At 34.4% G+C, this 26,226-nt stretch overlaps 2 protein-coding genes and 1 non-coding gene across 5 annotated transcripts; all 3 read right to left on the bottom strand.

Annotated features, from left to right (window-relative positions):
- Positions 1-3,334: 3,334 nt before the first annotated feature.
- LOC128889486 (protein l(2)37Cc) lies at positions 3,335-6,679 on the bottom strand. 3 transcript variants are annotated; one of them, XM_054147158.1, is made up of 4 exons: positions 6,574-6,679; positions 6,095-6,194; positions 5,594-6,015; positions 3,335-5,509 (listed from the first exon to the last, which is right to left on the bottom strand). In XM_054147158.1, exons 2-4 carry the CDS (start codon positions 6,177-6,179, stop codon positions 5,201-5,203), a joined length of 816 nt encoding a protein of 271 aa, XP_054003133.1. In that variant the 5' UTR covers positions 6,180-6,194; positions 6,574-6,679; the 3' UTR covers positions 3,335-5,200. The 3 variants fall into 3 exon arrangements, with proteins under 3 accessions (XP_054003133.1, XP_054003134.1, XP_054003135.1); XM_054147159.1 differs by lacking the exon at positions 6,574-6,679 and adding an exon at positions 6,387-6,529; XM_054147160.1 differs by lacking the exon at positions 6,574-6,679 and adding an exon at positions 6,288-6,309.
- Positions 6,680-7,854: 1,175 nt separating this feature from the next.
- Positions 7,855-7,928, bottom strand: Trnan-guu (transfer RNA asparagine (anticodon GUU)). Its single transcript has one exon. It is a non-coding gene; the product is annotated as a tRNA-Asn (tRNA).
- A 432-nt stretch (positions 7,929-8,360) lies between these two features.
- Positions 8,361-23,533, bottom strand: LOC128889579 (uncharacterized). Its single transcript, XM_054147303.1, has 16 exons — positions 23,518-23,533; positions 23,362-23,409; positions 21,525-21,826; positions 20,097-20,237; positions 19,862-20,029; positions 19,628-19,770; positions 18,014-18,391; positions 17,602-17,927; positions 16,179-16,798; positions 13,958-14,853; positions 13,745-13,877; positions 12,595-12,822; positions 12,158-12,511; positions 10,328-10,610; positions 9,768-10,071; positions 8,361-8,713 (listed from the first exon to the last, which is right to left on the bottom strand). The coding sequence occupies exons 1-16, from the start codon at positions 23,531-23,533 to the stop codon at positions 8,527-8,529; spliced, it is 4,527 nt and encodes a 1,508-aa protein (XP_054003278.1). The 3' UTR covers positions 8,361-8,526.
- Between the last annotated feature and the right edge of the window lie 2,693 nt (positions 23,534-26,226).

The raw sequence follows: 26,226 nt of genomic DNA, 5'->3' as shown, positions 1-26,226 counted from the left end.
AAATGGACGATCTGTTTCGCGCGTGCCCCGAAAATGTTACTAGTCCACCTCCAGCACCGAATGACGCTGTTTATGGCAAGGAAGCGATTTACATCGTCACGTTACAATTTCAATCGGTTAATTGCTCACGTTTACAACGTGCTATTGTCGCTACAGCCACGGGAAATTTACCGAAAGCGTTAGCGAAAACAATGAAGGGAATGTATGACGCACTAACTCCACGAACGGTCTTGAAATTTATGGATCTTTTGAAATAAATCGTAAGATCGATTGAAATATAGACCGATGAACGAAAGTATTAGCCCGACACATCGTGCATTATACAATGTGCACTTATAACAGATCACCTGTACAACTCGTTTATTTTTAACCCTTCACACTCGTGTATTCTCTCTGATGGAACATCGTTTAATAAACTTTTTGAAAAAATGCTTCCTTGAAGTTTTCTATTCAAATGTCACGACAAAGTAAATCAAGCAGTGGTATACACGATGCGTAATTGTCTCCCACAACCGATCCCATGAAAAAACATAAAACGTAATAGCAACCTACATTTTTGTACATTTTCACTATATTATTATTTTTATTATTATTATTATTATTATTATTATTATATAATATTAATAAATATTTTTGACGATGACCGATGTGCATTCAAACAGACAAATAACAGATCGTATTTGTTGTTATAACGTCATTTTTTTTTTATTTTAAAATGAAGCAGGCAGAAAGTTGCGAAAAGTGGATAGGAAAAGAATGATGTGTACGATATACGGATATAGTGCTGTGAGTGATTGCAAGTGCCTATATTAATCCAATAGGTTCAAAATTGGTGATTTTGATATTATCGATAAGTTTCGATTAGGACGGCCTAAGAAGATGAAAGATGAGAACTGCTGGCTTAGTTGATGAGGATTTGGGCCAAACACAATAGCTGCAGAACAACTAGTTATATAAAGCAAAAAAGACCGTTTACTAGCAAAGGATGACATCCAATTATTCCATAAAAATATTTCGTTATGACTAGACTGCGGATCTTTATGCAAAATAAAATCTTCACGAAAGTGCCTACAAAAATTGAACCTAAATAATTCTTGCATATTGTGTGCATTTTGTAGGTTCTTGGAGATTCAAATTTTCTATAAATGCATAAAGATCCGCTATCTAGTTATGACGAAGAAACAAACGTTATTGGAACTTGAATGGGAAATTCTAACCATAGAGATATTATAGATAAAACAGGAGAGACATAGGCCAGCCTGTAACTGAAAATATCTTATCATTAGAAAAAGAAAAAAACCTCGATACTCTATCTCTATGCTTTTATTAATGTGAATATAAAATATATATGTAACTATTAAAAGTCAATCTTCTGCCCTAAAGATGGCAAAAGGTAATAGAAAGCTAGGGAAAATATTGTAATCAAAAGTAATGTACAGATTACAGTTAGTTGATAAAGTAATTCGGCGGAATCTACAAAACTTTATCCAAACACCTAATAAATCCCAAAGATCACCGGAAAAACAACAATTCAAACGAGAATATAGCAACGCATCAAGTGCCAATTTAAGTATGCTCGTTACAAAAATTACCTTTTTCACTCGCGGTTTTCTCTTTGTCGTTGGCAATGTTACCCGGCTACAATTCGAAGACTCCTCGATAGGACTGGGTGCCCATCGAAACGGTGCAATGCTCGAGTTATGCGATAGACCCAAGATTCCGTGAGGTATATATCCGAGAAAGCGTCTTGCCAAGGGATTTCGCCGAGGGTTGGCTGTTTGCGCCTCTCGACAAATAAGGGGAAGTCGTTATCCCCTGAATGGGAGGAGTAATTAACTGCTTCTACCTCCTTTCTGTCCGCTCCACCTCTCAGCCAGCATCCTTCCTTTCCGGCTTCGGCTTCTACTCGAAGGAGCAGACTTAAGGAGGCCCGCTTAGGCTTTCACGGGGTCGTGTCTTCATTATTCACGCTAATCTGCTTCGCCTCGCGCTCCGACCGCCTCGATCTCACCCCTTCTACTCCTTCAGTCAGCGAGCTCTCTCGGTTAGTTTATAATTTAACGAAAATTATACAACTACGATCTATTGCTATCAAACGATCCTTTTCTACCTTTCTCCTATTCCGAGATTCAGGAACCTACCAGAATTGAAGAACACACTTTATCAACAGTACATTTTATCAAGATTATTAGAAAATATACCTAAACATGAATTACTACCTTTTTAGGAACCTATGAATCAGCGAATAGTCTTTTAATTTATGTCTTTTTACAATTCTCTTGTATACTACAGCTAAGCAGACTTATAAAATTATCCGAACACGCTGGTGACTCAAATGTTCTACGAATGTGACTGTAACACTTAATTATTTGAATATTTTGAGCACTGATCAAGCATATGAATATTTGCGGTATTTGCATAATATGATGTGGACTATAAATCAAATAATTTCAGTCCTGGAGCAAATAATTGAATATATACAGCAAAACCTCCGTTATGTGAACTAATTAAAGTACAAAAGTGTTCAAAAGATAAGAGAAAATAAGAGAATTTTTACGTAACAGAATAAGGAGTCAACTTTACTTAATACCTACTTATAACAAAATGGAATAAAATCAAGGCTGCTTAATGCTGGGTAGTTGGCCGGAAGCCCCACAAACTAGAGGTCTAATCGGGTACGTTGATCTCAACTGTTGCTCAAATACATTTATAAAAATTAATGTGAGTTTTGGCGACAGTGGTTATCAAAATTTCTCATCGTCTTCCGAACTATATCAACGTGTTTTTAAATGGCTTCCACTTATGTGTATAAATCGTGATATCTTGAAGACCATGAATTTTACGCAAATTAATTACGTAAAATAAGAATATGTAAATTTGCCCAGGACTCCATAATGGATTCAATTCATTTCTAAATAATTTCATGTATAGGACATGAAATTAAAACGAAATAATAGTGTTAAGTTCCCCTTTTTTTTAAGAAAATTAAAGAAATGAATCCTATAGAAGAGAAATTCTCGATCTTTTTTAGAAAGTAACTTATGGGTATTTTTGCATTAAACAAAGCAAAGTTTTTAAACTGATTGAAGTTGTTGGACTTTCTCCACAATCAAGTTTTTCAATGATATCGCATAATTCTTTAATTGCCAATGGTACGTCAATACTACCATTATACGTTCTACATATATCAATTAAATAATGCATCATCGAGGGTAGATTTCATTCTATAGAGAGGAATATGTAAACACTTGTATGTTTATGTACATATAGTATCGTGATAAGAAATATACGATCCATAAAATAGAACGATCATATAACAGAGGTTCTACTGTACTTTCATATTTCAATAATCATATTCAACGTTTATTCGCAATATTTGAATATTTATAAAATACTTAGCTGTTGAATTATTCAAATAGAATGAGATTAACGAAATATGTAACAACGCAAATTCCCTATCCCAGCACTAACGTTTCTTCCTCTCAAAAGTACTACCAAGCAAAAGTAGCTCTAATAAGTAAGACAATTAAACGTAGACTCGTCAACGCTCATTATCAGTGAAATCGTTAATACATGCAAATAATTCGGAAATCATAAAAAAAACTCAGCGACAAAAGGGATGCAATAAAAATTCCATAGTTCAGAGAACACTATTAGCTGTGATGTCCCAATGATTTCCCTAAATTCCACGTGTAACTTTAAATTCTGGCATATAGTGTAGTAATTATAAAGAACCTAAGAAAGTATAAAGTTTAATTTGAGGTAACAACAGAACTGAGCAAAATCTTATTCGAACAATAAGTAACGAATAATAACATTGTACATTTATGAACAATTATTTAAATAAACTTTTATTTGTTCAACATGAAAATAAACTCGTTTTATAATACAGCATGTAATTGTTATCGAACGGATAAAAGATAAAACGTTGTTTACCTTTTATTATTATTTGAGATTTCTATCTAGATAAGTATTTTGCCCACCTCTGATTAGCAACAAGTATTTCCAATTTTCGTTGCGGACCACCTTCGAAAGACACCCCGCGGTGTTCACCAAATTATGATGAATTGTTTTCTCTATTAACTGACAACGCCGACAAACGCGGAACCACAGTACCCCCTACTGAGATAATTCTTCACCAATTTTGAGCCGCTGATTGATCATTCTGACCTAGCAAACAACTCTTGCAAATAGATCGCCGTGATGAAACCTCCATGTCCTTTTCCTTGATTGTGCTTGTACAAACGAAAAGAAAACTCAAAGTTTCAAGCAACATAAGGTGCAAACCAAATAAAATGTGCAGCTTTCCGTTCTAAAAAATAACATTTAAGTTGGGGAGACTTTTACAATAATAGTTACTAACATTATTCACAGAATTACTGTGTTTGTATACATAATTACTACGCTAGAAGCATATTTGTATCACCCTGTTTATAATGTAACAATACAGGGCGAGTTGACATGTTAAAAATATAAGTGTTGCATTGCTGACTTCGCATTACAAAATCTTTTTTTACAATCCGTGACCGCATACGTGGTATTATAATTCTTAATTCTGCGGCACATAATACCTGAGATGTGTAAAGATTTAGCCGTATGTCGATTGTTTATACATGATGTAACGTAAATTGTAACAAAATTATAGAAATATGATAAAAAAAAGCAGCTTTTATTACTTGACACTGAAACAAGTGGTGCTGTTATTGCTTGCTAGCTCATATGATTTTTACAACGAGGTAGAGAGCCAAAAATTGGTAAATCAATAAACACCAGTTTAAGAAGAACAGATAACAAATCGGTGTATCGGTATATTGATAACATAGGGAAAATGCTCTCCTCATTCTGCAAAGCAATCAAAATGAATCGTAGATAGCAATATACAGATGCGCTTCCAGGTTATCGAGCAACAACTATATAACCAAAGAAAGGGGTCTGTAAAAGTATACACCTGGAAGTATAGAATAAATTGTTCAAAATTGTTTGAGTATGGTAAAAAGTACAGGAACGTATTCATGTATAAAAGATGTAAATCTAGAACTGAAATATAAATGCTATGAAACGTTATATATTCCTGTTAACCAACACTTTTAGGGAGCTTCCGATAGCATCTACTTATCATACACCATTGTAGCATAAAAATGCATTTGTTATGATATAAATGCACGACTTAAGTGTACAATGTCTGTTCCAATCTATCTCTTTATTGTGGTAGGTTTAGTAAGACGTTTTGACCTGGTGGCAAATAAGCTACTTGACGGGATTTAGACAGATTAAGAGCAATATCTTCGGCAGCTTCAATTCTTCTAAGTTCAACTAATCCATCGCCAGCTTCACCAAGAGACTTAGCGATTAAACTGGCAGCTTGTGCATCACCCTCAGCAGTAATGACGGCTGCTTTCTTTTGTTGTTCTGCCTTCTCTACTAAGAAACGTGCCTTTTCTGCTTCTTGCTGTGCTACCTGCTTCAACTCTACAGCCTGTGTGAACTCTTTTCCAAAGGTTAAATGCGTCTGAAACGTATAAAAAATGTACCAAAATTAGTACAACATATAAAAATGTATATTCAGAAACAAAAATTATTAAAGTGTACTCACAATAGAAATATCGTCTAAAATTAATCCAAACTGTGAAGCCCTTTCCGTTAAATCTTCGCTAACTTTCTGAGATACAATTTCCCTGTTGGTGATTAATTCTCCTGCATCGAACTGAGCAACTACAGCTTTCAATACTTCGGTAGTGATAGACGGCAGTACTCTGTCATCGTAATCTACGCCAAGAATAGTATAGATCTTTGGCAACGAATCTGGTACTGGTCTAAAGAGGATACGAAGCGTGATGTTAACATTTTGAAGATCTTTGCTTCCGGTAATGACAGGGACATTTCTTGGCCTAGATCGAATATCAAATATGATAGGTTTCTGTACCCAAGGAACAAAGAAATGTGTTCCTTCTCCTACAACATGATTCTTTATACCCGCAAATCTGTCGAAGATAACAGCCCTATGACCTCCATCCACTGTAAAAATGAAGGCACATATTTTTTTTAAAGATGAAGTATACAGATTTCTTATCACAGAGAAAGAAAGAAAACTAACCATTATAAAGGGCAGAGTTAACAACGCTTCCAGTCACAATCAGGCCTACACCAAGTTGTCCTAATCTATTGAAAAATTGTGCCATTTTGTAACGATGTACCTGAAACAACGTGTAAAACCTCACTGCAGGAAACACACAATTATATTCTGATGCAACACGACTAACACAAAATTATGGCCGAGTAATTCTAACCTAAAACTCGAAATAATTACAATTCGAATCCCACGTTAAGTAATTGTAGCGGAAACTTGATTTCTATTATTCTCTATGAACGAGAAACGCTAGAAATACCTTGGTTGTCCAAACCGAGCTAATACAAAGAACTTAAATACATAAAAATGTTTTAAACGACCGGCTCCGAAAAATTTCATTGAATTAATTTCACAATAGAAACAAAATGTCCATGCTCTCGATGATTCACTACACAATCGAAATAAAGTATAATCAAAGTTCTTATATCGGCATAATCAATCCTTACGTAATAAATTCCGTCTTTGAAGTTGGAATTATAACTTTTCTTCTCGCGTGGTATACATGCGTTGATAAAAGGAAAATGGAGTCTATAAACGGGTCAAGGAGGAACCCGACAGAGGCGCCACTTAAAGATCGCTTCTTGAGAGGCAAATTTGATTGTACTTACATACTTGTTAGCGTCAATAACATTCGTTTAAATAATGTGTATAAAAATGACATTTTCAACGACAAACAGTCACGGTACATCGACTTTGAATCGCGTCGAAAACTAATCCTTTGCACTCGGTTGTTTCTTTTGAGGGACATCGTAAGTCTAATTGTAAGTCTAAAGTACCACTTAGAGGACATCGAAGTTTATTAATAATTACACAAGATAAACTTATGCCATAAAGAACGAACCAATATATGGTTTATAAATCGAGTTATATAAAAAAAAATACCATATGGTATTCCGTCAGAAAAGAAGCAGCAGCGAAAACGAGTTCGATATTTTATACAGATATGTTGAAAAATGTAAACATTAATATAGAGAAAGATAAGGTGTAAGAGAATAAACTAACTACTGGGTGTAACAGCTAAACTGTTACAGAGCGATAATGCCTAAACTATCGTCGATACAACCGTGAAAAAAAAATGATGTGAAAAATATCCTCTTGGACTATTCAAAATACGTGTAATTCTGTATTAAAGCTCAAATTAAACCTACCTTACGTGAAAACTTCAACAGTACTAAACAAATACATCAAGTCATCTGTTTCGACAAATACTCATCATTAGATAACAAGATTTAAATACTTCACATTTTCCACTCCTAACAGTCGTCGCTAATAACCATATTTAAGATGTTGATGCAACGTTAAATCTATACAAAAAATATCTTAGAGGAAAAAATTAGTAGGTTGGAGGGGGCCTATCTTATATGACTATTGTCTTTTTTTTATTCAGATACTAAATTCTTCCTTTACAATTTTTTTGTATCAACGATAGTTTAGGCATTATCGCTCCGTAACAATTTAGTTGCTCCACTATGTATAAACAATATATAATATACCATACTATACAAAAAAATTATGAGAAAGTAAATTTTTTTATTTACAATAAATATGCTCCTCGATGCTTGCAAATTCATATAAATCAAATAATATTATAATACGTTATTTAATTTCAAAGCTACACTATATAATATATGTTCGCGTACAATTGCCATCGAAATAGGTCGGCCACTAAAAGGTTCCGAGGAAAAAGGGTTAATGACATTTTGGAACGTTGAAGAATAAAAAAAAAACGCCCCCGGGTGGGCTCGAACCACCAACCTTTCGGTTAACAGCCGAACGCGCTAGCCGATTGCGCCACGGAGGCAACTTGTTCAATCGATTCAATAATTCATTACATAAAAAGATTGAATAAAATTGAGATAAAAATAAATTTTATTTACATTGATATGGAACAAAATAACTCTGAATTAAAAGTAATGACATTTCCTTTTATTATCAACTATAAAATAAATACATCATGGATAAAACGTTACATGCGAAATTATAAGAGGCGAAATGATAATTTAATTAAAAATAAGAAACAACCGTTTGGAATCAGCTTTTTGTGTCCGGTAAGATTATTTGTAAATAACTGAAATATCGATTTATTTGGCACAATGATCAGTACTTAAACTAATGAAATTCTTTTATCTTTTGACACAGTAGGTATTTCAAATAAATATTGATACAATATGTACTTCTTTTAAATAAACTTTAGCATAGTCTAAGGAGTAAATAATCACAGGTTACCCAAAAATAAACATTTATTTCGCAACTTCTTTCTACATTATCATTCTGCGTAACTCTAAAACAGGTAAAGTCTCTTGTTTTATAAAATTATTGAATATCTATGATTGTGATAATCTCTGCTGTACACATTTTGTAAGATGGCTGTAATGTATGAATGATCCTGCGTTGATACTTTAGTTATCAACAATTTTATATGTTACTGAGTCATGTCCCTTTTCGTTGTTCATGGCACCGCATAAACCAAACGTATGTCCCCGAAGCTTAGTATTTGCTACCACGGTCACGCTGTTTGGCGTGTAAAGGATGGTTATCGGTGTCCATGTTGATTGGATAATCAAGTGGTCGTAGTTTGAGCTTAATCTGTGAAAAGAAAACACATTGTTATCGTATCTGTGTCATACCTTATTCAGGAGTGTTAAATTAGAAATTGTGACATTAAACTTAGAGAATACAGCTATCTCTTCTTTACACAATCCCTCCTTAAATCGAAGTCACTTTTCAACGTTTTTTAAAATAACCGATTTTCAAAAATGGGAATTGTTAGAAACAAAGATTTACACTGTGGATGTATTTGTATAGCAATTTTGTACTATTTGTTAACATTGGCATTGAACTTGAAAAAGGGAATTTCTCAATTTTTGTTAACAGATAAAGCATTCATATTGATTAACCCCTTCACTTACACGCTATCTCCCGATTGCTCGGGCTATATTGAACAGGAAAGTAGGAAATACGAAATACCACGAGACTGACTCGTGCTTATTGTGTATGGACCAAATTCCTTACCACGAGTGAGACTCGTATGATGCTCTATTTTCACATGCTTACACATACGTATAACTTATATTTACACTAAGTGAATGACAATTTTTTAAAATCAAGTTCACTTTAATTAGCAAATTCTATTATATTTTACGAGGACGGTGAAATCTGACTTCGCACAAAGGCACCCCTTATCCGCGGAGCGGCACTGATTAGAAGAGTAAATCTTTAGCAAAAGAAAAGTGTATATGGTTGTCCTTTTTCTAATCGGAAATCTTTACAACTTCACATTTAATGCTTTTATAGATATAGTTTCTCTAACATTTTCATCATTAGATTAAACATTTACATTAAAAATACCGACGAGAGAGAAGATAAGTTATATCTATAGAAACCAAAGTAAAGATTACAAAATATAGCTTTACATACTTCTTACTTAATGAATGGACTTATAATTTGTTTCACTGGTATTTTATTTCATTTACGATGAAATAAATGCCTAAATTATACGCATTTTATTGTTTCTTTTGCGATTTACACGGTTCGTCAGAAAAACACTATGATTCTACCGTGTAAGTCAAGGGATAAGTGTATACGTATGAACAGCAATTACTCGTGTAGAATTTGAAAGGGAATAAGATAGTAAACTTACTTTATAGCGTAAGATTCCATTTGGTCACTAGGCACTACGAAACCATTTGCGTAATCGCTTACATCCTTTCCGTTAACTACAACACTCAGGTTTGTACCATTGGGAAGTATTTTCAATGAATGCTCATTTAATTCCAGATACATGCCCAATTTTGTATCCATCACTTTTTGTAGAGCAACTACGTATATATGCTCTCTGGTATGGCGGACAGCAGACAAAACGGTCCAGCAGTCTTCAGAAATGTTTTTCGGAACGATGTTATTGTCGTAAGTGTTTACCACTTTAGGGTAAGCCGTACACATCCCTGCGAAAATCACAAAATTAATACCAATAGCGATTGGTAGCGAAACGGTTGTAATATGTGATTGCTTTAAGTTTATCAATAATGATTACAATATCAATAGTTGCAGATGAATGAAGCTGAAATTTTCTGCTTGTAACGATTGTACAATTGATGTACAATGTTGTAACTAACTTCTTCACTTTAATTTTATATCCCATTCATTTAAATTTTCGTTATTTTGTTAAATGCATGAATTATCAAGTAACTGCAAACTCACTGTTTCTATCCTGAACGTAATCGACCAGACTGTGAACAGGGAATTGAACGTTTTGCATCAACATATTCCAGACTTTGTCACCGAATGGTAGTTGAAGTAATTGATAGCCATTTATCGGGGTGATAACTCCTACGTCAACCATTGGTGTCCAGGTTGAATAGTTCAAGAGTACTTTCACGTTGCCCGGTGAAACGAGCTCCGAAGTGAAATTACTGTGTGCGAAGAAAATACCGTGCACGAATTTTTCTATCGTACTTGCTTGCATCGATACGTACTGAGGTACCTAAATAACGGAGAAACATTTAAATTATTCACGTCACTATGAAATACAAAACAATTTCACAATAGTAGACTTTAGGATATTTGAATTTTTTGGATAAAATATTAGGTGGACTGGAAAGTAATGTCGTTTATTTTACATTACATTCAAACAAATTTTTAATAAATTCCTTTTTTTAATCAATTATGTAATCGCTCTCGTTGTCAACAGCCTTTTGCCATTTAGTGTAAAAATTTTGAATGCCAGATCGATAAAAATCAATGAGCTAGTGAGTGATAAACAAGTATTTAAAATTCCAAAAACGACATTACTTTCCAGTCCACCTAATACTTGGACGATTTGTCAACATTGCAACTAGCTTCTTCAAGAATCAAAAGACATACTGCTGTTAATATATTGGTATATTGCATCAATATTGGTGTGTAGACCCTTGAAGAACCTACTCAAACGACACAGTTTAAACCCAGAAACCCCAATTAACGGTTTAATTACAGATTTATTTAGAAAGAGTCTACGTATATCTTAGAAAAAAACTTCCTGCATTAGTATACACGATGTGTCACTAATACAACCAGCACAGGGGTAATTCTTCACGTAAAACTGAATCTAAGGTATAGAATAAAGTTTTTTCATACAAGGCTGCATTTTCGAAAAATTTAGTTTTGAAATTTCGTTAGCCGCGCATACACTTAGACTCAGTTTGCTTCGTTCGTCCAGTCTGATTTGCAACCTCCATTATCAAACAAACGTTGCCTGTGATATTTGCAAAGGAAACGCTCTCATCTACAGGGTGTCCCAGAACTCCTGTAAGAGGCGGAAATGGGAGATAACTGAGACAATTCTGAACAACAATTTCCTTTGCACAAATGTCGGATGGGGCTTCGTTTTTGAATTATTAATGAAAACCCACCGACCAATCACAGCCAGTCCTGGCTCGAGCTTATGTTCTCTCGCGGCTGAGCGCGCGCTAATCGGACGCTGTAATTGGTCGGTGGTTTTTCGTTTATAATTCAAAAATGAAGCCCTCGCCGACATTTTTGCAAAGGAAATTGTTGTTCAGAATCGTCTCAGCTACCTCCCATTTCTGCCTCTTACAGGAGTTTTGAAGTACACTGTATATTTAGATTAAGATATTCGAGACGTTCACGGTCCAGTCTTCATAGTGAATTCTAACCGAGGCTTTCGAATGTTAACTTTGGATAAATTATCTAGCTTCTTCGGGGATCAAATAATGCAGTAATATTCCATCTTGGACTCGAAAGCCTCAGTTATAAGTAAACTGCGGATTTTTATGCATTTATAGAAAATCTGAGCGTACAAGAAACTACAAAATGGACACAGCAGCCAATAATATAAAAAATATTGAAAGTAAAGTTCATATTATAATACTTGCGGAGTAAGTATATAAATTCCTATTTAGCTTCAGTTTTTGTAGGTACATTTACAAAGATTTCATTTTGCATAAAGATCCGCAGTCTAATTATAAGAAATTGTTGCTCAGATTCCTCGTTATAGTGTACTATATAATTCCTTCGACGATTAAAAGTTACCTTCTTTAATGCCATGTTCACGGTGTATCTCCTCAAAGTCGTGTCGAGTACAGCTTTTTTGACGCATTCGAAAGTTTTAGGAACGTGCGATTTCTCGGTTTGGAGAAGCTCATTGTTAATGTGGTTTTGACAAGCTTGGCCAAGTTCATCGTTCGCCGGGTGCTCGTGTTTCTGTTCGTCCGACTGCTCACCCTTCATGGTTATCGAGACATCCATTTCGTCCCGCACACATTTGTTGTCAGTAGTTTTTCCCATAACTACCGTTAGTTTTCCGGTTGTTTCCTTCTTTGTAACGGTGTGGTTGAATGGGTCGCTGTCAAATTCTGGATACTCCACGTGTCCGTCGATGCACACCTGAAGGAATAGAACAAAACGATAATTATTTTCCGTTCGATACTCTCCTGGCATGTGACTTTTATATCATAGATCCTTCGAACCTTGTGGTTCATCTCTTTTGGAATAATGCGAGTGAACATGGCCTTCAAGCGGTTAGACGTGTGTCCTGCCGATAGCTGAATGTCAACGTTTCCATCCCAGTGTAGTTTGGATATGTTGCTTTCACCTTTAACGTTTATGGTACCACGGATGTCGATCTTCCTAGCTTCGAGAGCAGACATTTTCGCAGAGGGTGTATCTTTAATTTGGATTTTGAAACTGTAGTCAACCTAATTCCATGCGAACAAAGAAAACAGATGGCAAAATTATGGAAAGGATCTGAATGCATTATACGTTCATACATCTTCTACCCATACATAATAATAACTCGCAGCAATATTCGAAAGCTGTACTGTACCGCTAAGAAACTGCATTTTTATTTAATATATGCTATAGTACAACTTTTGTCATTTTTATGTTTATCTTGATTTTTGTACTTGTAATATGTATTACGCCTGCGTACTAAAGGGTTCTCTCGTTACTAAACAAGTGAATAACAATTAAATATATATGTATACATTTTTCATTGTTATTCGTGTATATATACATATATATACATAATATAATATTATGTATATACACGTGAACTAATGGCGTCGCTGACAATGGAAGTACACGATCTATAACTCGAGTTCCCGAATGAAACTTAGCAGAGATGAAGATCTGATAAAAGTTGGAGGCAATCTCAACTTCTAGACGCTGCTGTGTTTAAGAGAATATTTTTTGCCTCAGCGTGGATGGACTAACCTACAACTTCTGCGTAATATTTGGTTTCGAGCATTGGTGTACAGTTCATCGCATGTGCAATTAGGTTTAACATTCATTGGTCATTGCAGCAACCCTTCCAGAGTCTGCCCAGCACTTATACACGCTTCTATCCTACAGTAGAATGGCCTGGTGCCTATGATTTTCGCTATTCGCGAGATTTTCCTACCAAGATCTCTAATTATCGATGCAATTATCAATAAAAGTATCATTATTGACCTGCACCCAAAGTTTCATCCAGCAATTGGAATTACAGTTTAATTGTTAATATTTGAAATCATTAGTTCGTGTGCTTGCATTGCGTCGATAACAAGATCTATAGGATCTATAGGAACCAGCCCTGAACTATAGGATAACACTGCGCGTAAGTTATATTTCTTAACTTACCTGCTCAGCAGGATAAACGGCACTGGGTTCAACCTTCATCAGATTCGAGCAACTTGCGCTTTGCGACGAGATCATGTCGTTCGTTATCTTCTGTCGGAGTCTTAGAAGAATCTGCGTGTATTTCTTCAAGCTCCTACGCATTGAAAAATAAAGTTTGATTACTATCTTTGTCCATGAATCGTTTCGAAAGTTCACTGTCCATTTCATGCTTACATGGGAGCAGTGTGGTCAACTGACAATACGTTAAACCATTCGGCGATAGGCAGAGGAGTGACATGACCCTCGCAATTGTATATTCCCATGTAATACCGAAGCGCATTGTCTCTCACATGCACGTCGAGTTGGTGCACCTTGTTGCTGATGCCACCAGTGACAGTCTCAATATGAGAGCACTGGGGACAACTCGTCGACAACGCTTCGCTCGCGTCGTCCATGACACTGACGAAGTTTTTGGCGTGAGTCAATAATCCCATCGTTGAATACTCTGTCTTTGGTTGCCTCGACACTGAAAATACAACGTTCTGCGTTGCGGCATCGAAGGATATCGCCATACTGAGTGGTACGACAATGTCGCGAGTTCCTGTTCTACGAACGGCGTGCCAAGCATTGACGAGGGGATTATAGACCGACATGAAGTATTCGCCGTGCTTCCACTCCTGGTATCTAAACTTCACTTGCATATTCACGACTTTCTCCTCTGTCGAATGAACAACGTTCAATCTTACAGAGTCCAGGACTGGTGTTTTCGTAGCCAGGACTGCTGGCACACCAAAGTCGGTAGCCACGTGCATTTCGTAGTTGTCCTCGTAGAATATGTGCTGCGCGTTCACTTGTTTATCGTGGTCCGCGATCAACTGCTTCCACCAGTTCAATTTCGAGAGAAGTTGCTTAAAGTCGAGGATGTTTTGATGGAGCACCGCGACAACGTTGTCATTCGCGCCAGTTAGAATTACGTATAGACTGCCAGGCTTGGGGAATTTCTCGTTACGATCCACATCTTCCATCAGTCTCTTCAAGTTCTGCTTGGTGATCTCTGTTGCAGCGCTACCGAAAAACTCATCCTGAATAGCTTGTATGATGAAGGGTACGCCTTCCGCGTACCAGTGAACCTACGATGACGATAAAAAAGTAGGTAATGCAGTAGTCAACGAGGGTGCCTGAAAATTCTCTGGTTAGTATCAGACACTGTCACGTGGTGGACTATTTTGCACTCTACTTGAAAAGGGTAGTCAATAGTTACGGAATAGTTTCGGTGTCATAATAAGTTCATAATTTGGAAATAGTGATCGTTTTGCGAAACGCAATGTTACTACATTTGTTACTGCGGATTTATTAATTGAATTCATCGATAAGACTTATCAACAATAGCAGATTCTGTCTTACAATTAATTTACATTTGTACGAGAAAAAAAAATAATTCAGGTCTGAAAGGGTTAAGAGATTGTTTAAGTTATTACTGGTACCACGTCTAACAAGGAGAGGCCGCGAATTGGGGTGTCACCGGTTTGAATCAGTTTTTAACACAGTATAGTACTCTAATAGGAGAGTATTTGAGCAGAGTGGCAAGGTGCATTATTTCGGCGTTTTAGAGAAAACTTAATTTTAAAAATATGACGCCGCAACGCTTCCTATCTTCGGTTCCGTTATAATAGTTACACAAACATTAGTTACACAAACGACTATTTTTACTCCGTAAATTTTAATTATGATTAAATAACAGCATTTTATTCATTTACTTAAAAGTAAAAAAAGTAAGTAAAAAAGAAGTTATCTGAGAAATATTGCAAAATTTTTAAGCAAACAACAAAATTGTCGGTAAAATTAATTTAATTTTACAGGAATAAATACTTGTGATTACGTAAAATAAAAAAAAAATCATATTTCTCAAATTAATTTAAAACTAAACCTATTACGGCCGGTGAAATGTCCGTTTTCAAACATCTGTGTACAGTTTCGTATTATACACAATCTTACCATATTAAATACAAGTTCAGCTTCATGTCCAAAAAAAGCTTGACAAGTTACATATTGCAAAGGCAAACAAAACCTTGAAAATCTGTTCTAAATTCAAAAAATATACATTGGTAAATGTGTCTTTGAAAATATAATTATTTGTCAAAAAATGTGACGCATATGAATAAGAAATGCGTATTTTTTTGTTTACATACGAGACATTATGACATTATCTTTCGTCAGTTGCTTCTTACGTTTACAATAAAATGAAAAAAAAAAAGGAATTTTGTTTCACCGTTTTGTAAAAATTGTTTCAAATATTGCTCAATCTGATACCAAACAAAATATTTTTGCATTTCATCGAAGGAAGTGCCTTTAAGACCGTGGTAGAAATAAGTACAAATGAAATGTCAGTAGGTTTAGCGTTAGTGAATTTTTCTGTTAATAGAGCCTCTAAAATAAAATAATCAGTGATACTCACGCCCAATCGACTAGCAGGCTTGCGACCAATGGTCGAGTAGAGATTCATTGAGCCAACATACGGCAAGCCGAACGTAGGATCCATGAGCAAGGACATTTTCACAGCTTCGCTGTGGCCGTACTTGTGATCGTGGGAATCAATGTGGAATTTGGTCGAAAGTGAACCACGAATATTCCTGTTTCTCGTGAACTGCAATATTTTCCTAGCCATTTCTTGAATCGGTAGAAGGCAAGGATCGGTGGAGGATGCCAATCCTTTGATGGTTTCTATGTGATAATTGTACAGGTGTTCGTCTTTCTCGTGGATCATGAACCAGTGCATTTGCATCATAGATCCTTTATGAAGCATTATGTGCATCAACACTTCGTAAGCACCGACTCTGAGTGGCATTGGAAGGCGGTTGTTGCTGAGAATTGGCCAAAGCAAGTTTTCAGAGCGAGTGATTTCCTTAACGGACACATCCTTGATGGCCCACATGGCATACGCACGGATCATAGAAGGGTTCGGATCTATTTCGACTTCACCCCTGATGATTGGCTCCAACAGGTATAAAACCTCCAATAGGCCAGTGTTCTTTAAGCCCATCAGGTACACTATCTTCATCTCCAGGCTTGGATGAGCTGGAGACGGTTATGAAACGTGTTAAAAATTATTAATATTAAACAACGATATCCCAAATCGAACGTTGTTTGTTACATACGCTCCGATTTTTGAATCTGAGTTAAGACCTACGAGTAAAAAGTGAAATTTTGAAGTCAGGCGAGTATTTTTTCAAGCAAATATCACAGAAAAATAAACCAATCTTTGTAAAATTTGAGAATTTAAAAAAATTCTATTTAAATTTATGAATTAAACAAGAAAATGATTTGTGGAATGAAACTTATTACAAATAAAAATCAATTAAAACTAAAATTTTGTAATTCATTCTACGCATACGAAACCCATTTTTAAAATCTATTTAAAGAATAAACTAATTAAAATGAATTTCATTTCATTAAATTAAAATTCTGTTCGACATTCTTAAATCTAAAAAAGATTTTATAGAAATATTGAAATTTTGTAAAAATTATTCTAACTAATTATGCCTTTTGCTTAAGAAAATATTCAACACGCTCCTTTATGTTTCCAAATGTGTAAATTTCACTTTTAATTTTAATTTTTAATTTTAATTTTAATTTTACAAATCTGATTAAAAAAAAATTATTGAATAAAAAAGTTCATTAGTATGACAGAAAAGAAAATCTCTGGCGAGAATGTAACACAATATTACGTTAAATTAAGATCAAGTTCGTTATTTGAAATTTCTTTACGCATACATTACCAGACTTACCAAATAATAATAAATACATACTTACATCTGAGTAAGCTAAATATTAAAAATTAGTTGGAATAGAAAATGTAAGATTTAACCAAGTGTACGTACTTTTAAGACCGTCCATTAGTTTCTCCATGTATAATCTCCGGTGAGGGGTGATGGTGCCGTCTTTGTATGCCTTGCGCATCAAAGTAGAGAAGCAAAGTATGCTAGCCTTCGTTACTTCAGGGGAATTAAGAGGTCCTACTAATGGCTCTAGGAACACCTCCATTTCTTGAAGCAGTGTTTCCGATGCAACTTTTACGTTCGACGGAAGTTTCGTGAGCAACATTGCGGCTGTCAAAGGGGAAACTTTCTTTTGTTGAATTACGTTTCTAATGAAGAGACACGCAGCTGTGGTTCCACTATTTGGCACTATTCCGAGGTATATATTTCTGAGAAACGAATACGAAAAGAATTAGGTCTAAAGGAAATCTTTCTGGTAGATATTTCGGTAATTAAGAGACTTATATTTACGCACTTCATCTTTTCATCATTCACGTTTGAAGGATTCTTAAGGCCGTTGAACACTTCCTCCATAGATTCAAGGTTCATAAAACGCATAAGGTATAGAATTCTATTGATCGTCTGACCATGCTTCCATCGTGGTTCACCCTGGCTCATGTGTTCTTCCTTGAGATAGTGGGCAGCCTCTTGCAACAAGTCCTTCATTTCATTTATAACTATCGGAAGCCTAACCGTATGTCGACCTTGAGTCACGTCCATGTCACCGGTAGCAGCGTAATACCTTTCCGGTATGGCGTAAGTAATTCGAGGGTCGACTGGAACCACGGCAAAACGCATCATACGGTCACTTGAACCGAATGGCTCCTCGAGGCCTTCGAAAATCATTGTTTGACTGAAAAAGTAAGTATTTTATTGTAAACAGTAATTCTTTCCTACGACGAGCGAGGCATATCATTTTCGACAGGATATCATATTTTTTTTTTTTTTATCAATTTCGAGGTAACTTTTACAATTCAATACTTTACTAAGTACTGAATCATTATGTCAAAGTGCACGACATAAACTTTTGAAATAATATAGATAGTAAATTTAACAAAATCTCGTATCTATGTCATGTACAATGACTGTCAGCTAAGGCGTTATTATTTTACATAATAAGTGGTTGTAATAGTGGTTGTTTATTTTTAATAATTTTGTCCACTGTTATAATAACATGAAATTTGTCCTCTTTTGCCACATTTGACACGATAACTCGACATGGGATCATCCGAAACCATCAAATGAAAAAGATGATTAAAGTATAGTTTTGTCGCTGTCGTCCGGATTACAATCAAATACCTCTGATTGGAAAAAAAATGACGGACCTTTACATTTTTTCAACACTTTTCTTGAACTTTAACAATTTAAGAATAAGGTTAAATATGAATGAATAATTATAATTTTAGTACGGACGATAACTACAAAACTATATTTTAATAATCTGTTTGATTTTTTGCTTTCGGCTGATCCAATGTTAAGTTATGCGTGAATTTACGTGTCAATCGTGGAAAAAGGACAAATTTCGTATGGCTATTAAGAAAAATGATTAAAAATAACCAGAGACAATTGTGTTCGTTAAAAACAAAATACAAAAGATCAATATTCAAGCTTTAAAGTGCTGCCATTTTTTAAGTTTTTAATGTTTCATAATAATTTTGGCGTGGGTCGTACCGACGTTAATATTAATGAAGATGTTTCTTGATTTTTTCGTTTCAGATAAGTAGAACGGTCGAAATCATGGCAACCACGAACATAATTTTTCAAGAGGGATAGTACAAGATCACTCGTGTTACGTTTAATTTTGATTATTTTTACCTGCAAAAAATTGTGGATGTTCTTAAAATGTGAATAAGTATGTGTGCAAAAACCTTTTTAAAAATTCCTTATAGATTAAAAAAAGAAATCCTCAAATAGATCTAAAAAATGACGCTGCAGACTAGAAGACCCAGTATACAGAAACTTGGCAAATTTCAGACTTTGTATCCAGTACTTTAACTAGAAACACGCCATGAAAATTGTCTTGAAACTGGTTAAAAAATAAAACGGGTACACTGTAAAATCTCCAAACTAGATAAATCCATTGACTTACTTGGTAAGTGTATAGTGGCCTTCGGCTCTAGCTTGCCAAGGAGAATACTTGATGTCTCCGTGGCCAATTAATTTTTTTATGAGGATATGGTGACCGTAGTTTTCGATCTCGAATACTCGGCTGTTGGTAGTAGTCACAGGACTCTATGCAGAAACGAGGAAAGAGAATGTATCAAGTCACGGATAAAATAATTTTGAAAACGAAGCGCTTGGAAGATTTACGATTTCTTGGTACCTCTTCTATGATGTGGCAATTTTGGTGTTCGATATTGTTGAACGTTTGGTAAGAGAAATCGGAGCAGGTCATAGGATCGTGCCTCTTGGTGACTACCAATCTGCGTGGCGGAATAAGGGGCGACTGGTCCACGTCGTAGGCCACGTTGCACAAGCCGTGGATGGTTCTCTAGTGGTAACAACCAAAGAGAACATTAAGACAAATCTACGGGATGTTCCCATCAGTCGTTACCTACCTCACGACTTATAAAACTGTCTCGATTTATGGGGTGCTGTTTGAAAATTTGACGCATATCCAGTTGAAGCATAGAGGCGATGGATCTCTTGATGTTCTTCGACCATGGGGTTTCGTTCTCAACAAATTTCAAACCCTCCAGCTAAAGAAGAAACATGAATGGATTTCGTTTTTATGTCCAATGTCCTTGCTATATCTTCTAGACACTTAGGCAAGAAACCATTTTAGACCATTTGAATTTTAGGAAAGTGGTGTGACATGACGAATGGCTGTAAAACTGATTTCCAAAACAATTATTAAGTTTTTTTACCAATATTCTCTCTAATAGGTGATAACGTGAATGAAGGAACCTATGAACAAGAAGCACGTATTCTTGTTTTATATTTTACTAGGTGCAATTGCCATAAGTTTCTCTTTCATGTAACAATAGAAGAATTGAAATAATTTACAATACTTGTACTAATATTTCGTTATAACTCTATGATTCTGTATAATTAAACACCACTTGGAACAAATGTTATTCATTTTAATAGAAGCTAACGAAACATCTAAAAATTAATACCACTGTCCATTTAGAATTTAGGGGACCTCTTTTTCTCCTTACAGTCGCTCCAAAATATTGGTTACGCGTAATTTTAACTATAGTAAAAATAAAATCCATATTCTTATTAACCAGTTAACTCAACCTCTTTGAAAAGTGTGTAAGAGAGTGACTAAAAAGTTCGTAGGAATTAAACGTCAAACAAAAAAAAAATGCAGCGAAAATACTTCGAATCTTTGTAAACCTAGTGTTAATGAAATAAATATGATGTATATTTGTTATTGCGCTTTTGTATGTACTAGTATATTACAATACATACATATGCATATAATAGAATTGTAAAAACTTATTTAAAAGATTTAAAGAAGAATGGAACATTAAACGTTTTGAGTTGGTTACCTGAAACTCCCGATTTAAATATTAGTGAACGTGTAATAGGATTATTTAAACAGAGCTCAAGGAAAAAGTGAGGTCAAAAATGCAAACGAAATGATGGTAAAACGTTTCGAGCGAAATAATAAAAAGATTATGTGAAAATTATTCAAGAAGAATCGATTCTGTCACAAGGGAAAAAGAAGTACTCAATATTAAATTCTCCTTTAAATTTATATTATTTTTATCTAATTTCGGAGAGTACACTGTGTAATATTATTGATAAAATAAAATATATAAGCTAAATAGAACTTTGTACTTTTTCTTTAGCTGTAAAAATGTATAAAATGTAATGTACCGTAAGTGACCTAAAACTTTTAGACAGTACTGTATAAACAAACACGTAAAGTTTGCAAAAGTTATCATCAACAGTGCCTGAGATCATATATAAGAAATTGTAGCTTGTTTTTAGAATTGTTAAATAGATGATTTCTTTATAATTAGATTGACACTTACCTGACCATACTTGTCAAAGACGATTACAAATGCTTCTTCGAATGAAGCGGCAGCATCTGAGACCGGAAGTGGTAGAGATGGAGGACGTTCGTCATAGTTCTTCTTCCCATTGAAGAGTCTATGCTTCACGTTCTTCACCTTAACGTAGTAGGCGTTCTTCAGCTTCGGGTCGCTGTTATACGCCTCTATGCTAAGACGACATTCTATGCCATATTCCGACGTGAATTCAGCCGGATATAGGAGTCCAGATTTCACATCGACTGTGTACTTGTAATTCGTCACTTTGTCACGGGGAAAGTAGTCTGTAAAAAAAGTTATTCTCAAGTTTCATGACTCGTCAGTCCTAAGAACATTTTTCAAAATTGCGTAATGGTCCATTTGTTAAACCTAGCACACGATTTTGGAGGCCTATCATGCTTTCGGAGTTCCATATACATCATACGTTGTTTTTATTATACCAATACTGTTGATAATCATTATTTTTTCAAATGTGAAGATGTAGGTTCCATTCTCGAGCCTGGACTGGCTAGTTACGCCAGGTATTTTTCGTTAATAATTCGAAAACGAAGCCTCATCCGACATTTTTGCAAAGGAAATTGTTGTTCATAATAATTTTATCTACCCCCCATTTCCGGCTCTAACAGGAATTCTGGAACACCCTGTATATAGAGAGTTCCACGTAACACGTTTCACGATTTTTCAAGTACTTGCGATAATCTGACAACAAAATATTTCAAGCAAATGTTGATCAGTTTTCGATTGACCATACATTGCAATAAAATAAAGTTCGATTTTTTTAAATGGCAGTTTGTATTTTTGACTTAATAGTATTGTAGTCTAATGTAATATGAACTTAGGATGACCTTGAAGGCAAAGAATGAAAATTTAAAAAATAGGTTCTTTTGATAGTTTTATATTTTTAAAAAAATCTTCATTTAGCTTACATAATATTTGTTGTACAGCCATTGTTAAGTTTAAAGATACCTAATTAGTAACTAGTAACTATATTATACATTATACTATACTGGTAGTAACAATACTAGTAACTATAATGCTGATATAACATTTGAAAAGAATAATATTTAATAATATCTGCCTACAAAATCTTAAAGAGCGATTATAAGTACCGCTGCATCTTGCACAGAGTTTCACAAAATGCCACACATGCCAAAAATATTAATTAATATTATTTTTTGTTGAGGGTAACAAATACTTAAAGCTATATATTATAATTTCAATTTGTTTAATTTCTTTTTGTAATTTCATTTTATGTAATAGAATGTGTTAAATTCCAATAAAATTACAAAAATGTTACTATTATTAATAACTAATAGTAAATAACTAATACTAATAGTTATGGAATATAACATTTTTTAATTTTACGATTACAAAACGTACTATTGTTAAAGATTTGCTGCGCTATTTAATATGAATACTTTTTATGTTCAATAAAAGGAGGGCTTTCGTTGTTTTAAGTTTAATACTAGTGTTCATAAACGAACTGTATTAAAACATAGCTGAACAAATATTTGCGTAGTATAAATTATACTTTTGACAGTTTCTATTTTTAGGTATCCGTTATTTTCAAAATCGCGTAAAAGCGAAATAGTCTAATCGAAAAATACCATGATCGAAAGTTAGGTGTATTTTGATTCCTCAAGTATATTGAAGCCAACGCATTATAAATCATAGTGTCGATACACCATGAATACGATGTATACGAAACTCAATAGGAACCTAAATGTCACTCATTATAAAAGATATAAACACGAGGAAGTAATTTAGACTCTACTGGACTCTAGAATGGTGTTTTAGGGTTATTTTTATGTCAACATACCTGGCACGGCTTGTGCCGCCACCACCGCCACCATCAATCCCAATATCGCTGAAAAATGGGAAAGTTATGATTAGAAATGCAAATTTTCGTTTCACGAACGGTTTCTGCGCGTTAAAATAATAAAAATGTCTTATCATTTCGTTTTTCATTACTTACCAATTAGAACATTCATCGTAGCGCGACACGCGAAGAATGACTACTGACGCTACCTCGAGGCTTTCCCCTTTTATAAGTCGAAAAATCGGTGAATACGGGTAAACGATAACCCCTCACGAGAGGGTGTTACGTGCCGGTGTAATCAATGCAAAAGATAACCCGTTCGGGTATCGTCGCAATTGCTCTTTTATATGAATGACTCTTCAAAATGTACATACCGCCTAATCGAGAGTTTTGCAGAGTTCTACTCTCCTCATTGTTCTTTAACGTTTTCGCAGAAATAGATAATTGAATACGTAACAGAGTTTGTTTTTTCATCCTTCATTTTCATCTTTTCGTTCTCATTAAGCATTTTGAGGCACCATATGACATTGATCACTTTTATTTATTAAAAATTTACGCAAGATATTTTGGCTACAATCTAATATTATTACTATTTACCAGTTTTAAAACTTATTTTAATCAATTAACCGAATATATTAATTTGAGAAGACCTACCAAAAAGATCACAAACAATGTAACAATAATATAGTAATGATAATAATAATATCATAATTGTCTAAAATACTCAACGTTTTTTAGGATAAGAAATATTGTATGAATGCAAAAATGGTTAGATAAACCGGGTGTATCCTAATTCGTGTGAGCCTCCTTACCGATACATAAAGGCACATAAATCATGAACAAATTTATGAATCCTATGCACTCTGGATTTTCTAATTTCAATTTATTTTGTCGAGTCTTACTCGACGTAGGACTGTAAAGAATTAAAACGACAAATTTTAATAACAAACTCAGTAATACCTTATTCGATTAAACTGTTTGTTTACAATGTTAAATAACTTCTGATTTTCCTTAACGAAACATTAACTAAATCTTATATTGATTTTATAATAAAACAAATGCAGGAATTAATTAAAAGAAATTCCATTAAATATAGTTCTTGGCAAGACCTATTGCTTGATTCTATCGTTTCCCAAATTAAAATCTGCTGCATTTATTTACGTGGCTCTTTAGACCTCCGTGCGCTTAGTAACTCACTATTTCATTAATAACTTATTCACTAAATTCATTAATACGACTACGTATTAATAATAGCGTTATTGCACATTTTTTTAACTTATAACATCTAATTTCTTCGAGTAAATTGGTGTTATATAATTGATTAGAATAATTGAAGGATAATCTTTATCTCTCTTTAACCTGGAATTGAATAAAATTAAATAATTTTATGCTTCCATTTAATTTAATGTGGTGCTTTACAAATTTGGTACATCCTGTACCGGCATAAACAAAGAAAATGATCATTTAAATGTTGGAAGATAAGTTATATAGATATGTATGTTTTTAGTTAGTTGTTTATGAAGCACATTAGACTTTACATGTTTCTCAGTTACTATTAATGGTGCCGAAAATTTGTATGGAATAAAAAAGTGTTCAAACTTTGTTTCTCGATAATTATACGTATTATATGCATTTTTACTGTCAAAGCAATAGTAAGCGAGATAACGTACATACTAAGATTAATTAAAGTTCCCCTTACTTTAAACAAGAGGTACTATTCGACCACGTTAAATTGTCGTCGAATCAAATTCGCCGCTCCACCGCTCGTATCATACCATTTATTAACGCGACTAACCATCACAAAATAGTTATTGCACGGAACCGTGCGGCTCACATCAAAAGTCTACCGAGCGACAAAGAAAGGCAAAGAGAAACAAGAATTGGCGTAACAGTGAAACATTACAGCGATCGAACAACTACTTAACACTTTATTTACCGGGAGCCTATTTTTAGGCTTTTTAATTGCAATATTTAGCTATTCGAATTTATTTACTGTGTCGATGGTTGTCTACTTACAATGTTCAGTGTTTGGAAACAGACTTGGCTTTCAACGTAACAGTATGGAGGCATTATTGTCAGCCTAGATTGGCATATGATACTGTGGAAAATTCTTTTCTGAATTACAGTCTGTTTCTAAATAGCCCGGTAGATAAAGTGTTAAGTTTCCCGTGTCCGTGATTTTGTGACATATTACTATGTACTGGGTGGAGCGAGCGACCCAGTCCCTTTGCCTCGATCCCTTCTAGTTTGTAGACCACTCGGCAACTTAACGTGCTCAGTCAGTAAATTGGATTTTAAGTCAGGAAACCCTATACTTCATATAAAATATATCACATTTCTGCGTTTTATTTATATCGAGTCAAGATTCACGTTAATTTGCAGTAGAATCTCCGGTATGTAAATTAATTGGGGAACAAAAATGTTAATTCTATGGTAAACAAATTTTCATCTAATAGAACGAGTGGTTGACACTCAGTTTTACTTAATACTTAAAACAAAATAAAATGAACTAAATACAATTTGTGCGTAGATAACTTCATATATATTTAGAATAGAAAATTAAAAAAAAAAAACAATCTTTAAACATCCTTCTTTTTAACAAAATTAAAAAAATAAATGTTATGGATCCCAAATTTTTGAGTTTTACCAGAAATAATTGACCCTCTCACGGATATTTTTTCATTTCTGTATTGAACAAATTTTGTTGTAAATAGTTTTTAATATCACATTTCCGTTTTTGTATATTGGTAATTGTAAAGTTTGCGACACTATATTTTTGTGCTAAACTTCTCGCACTTTCTTCATAATCAAGTTTCTTTATTATATCACATGTTTCTTTAATAAAATAATTTGCAACTGTGAATA

This window comes from Hylaeus anthracinus, unplaced genomic scaffold (assembly GCF_026225885.1).
Source record: "Hylaeus anthracinus isolate JK02 unplaced genomic scaffold, UHH_iyHylAnth1.0_haploid 11997, whole genome shotgun sequence".
Classification (NCBI taxonomy): domain Eukaryota; kingdom Metazoa; phylum Arthropoda; class Insecta; order Hymenoptera; family Colletidae; genus Hylaeus; species Hylaeus anthracinus.
This window is presented reverse-complemented; position numbering and strand designations above follow the sequence as displayed.

What these genes read in the sequence shown, in the direction of transcription:
- LOC128889486 (XM_054147158.1), bottom strand. Translation starts at nt 6,179, where the DNA reads ATGGCACAATTTTTCAATAGATTAGGACAACTTGGTGTAGGCCTGATT. An exon ending in TAACTCTGCCCTTTATAATG is followed by an intron (nt 6,016 to 6,094) that starts GTTAGTTTTCTT and finishes TCATTTTTACAG; the next exon opens with TGGATGGAGGTCATAGGGCT. An exon ending in TTTTAGACGATATTTCTATT is followed by an intron (nt 5,510 to 5,593) that starts GTGAGTACACTT and finishes TATACGTTTCAG; the next exon opens with ACGCATTTAACCTTTGGAAA.
- LOC128889579 (XM_054147303.1), bottom strand. An exon ending in ACAGTTTTATAAGTCGTGAG is followed by an intron (nt 20,030 to 20,096) that starts GTAGGTAACGAC and finishes TGTTACCACTAG; the next exon opens with AGAACCATCCACGGCTTGTG. An exon ending in GGCCACTATACACTTACCAA is followed by an intron (nt 18,392 to 19,627) that starts GTAAGTCAATGG and finishes TTACTTTTTCAG; the next exon opens with TCAAACAATGATTTTCGAAG.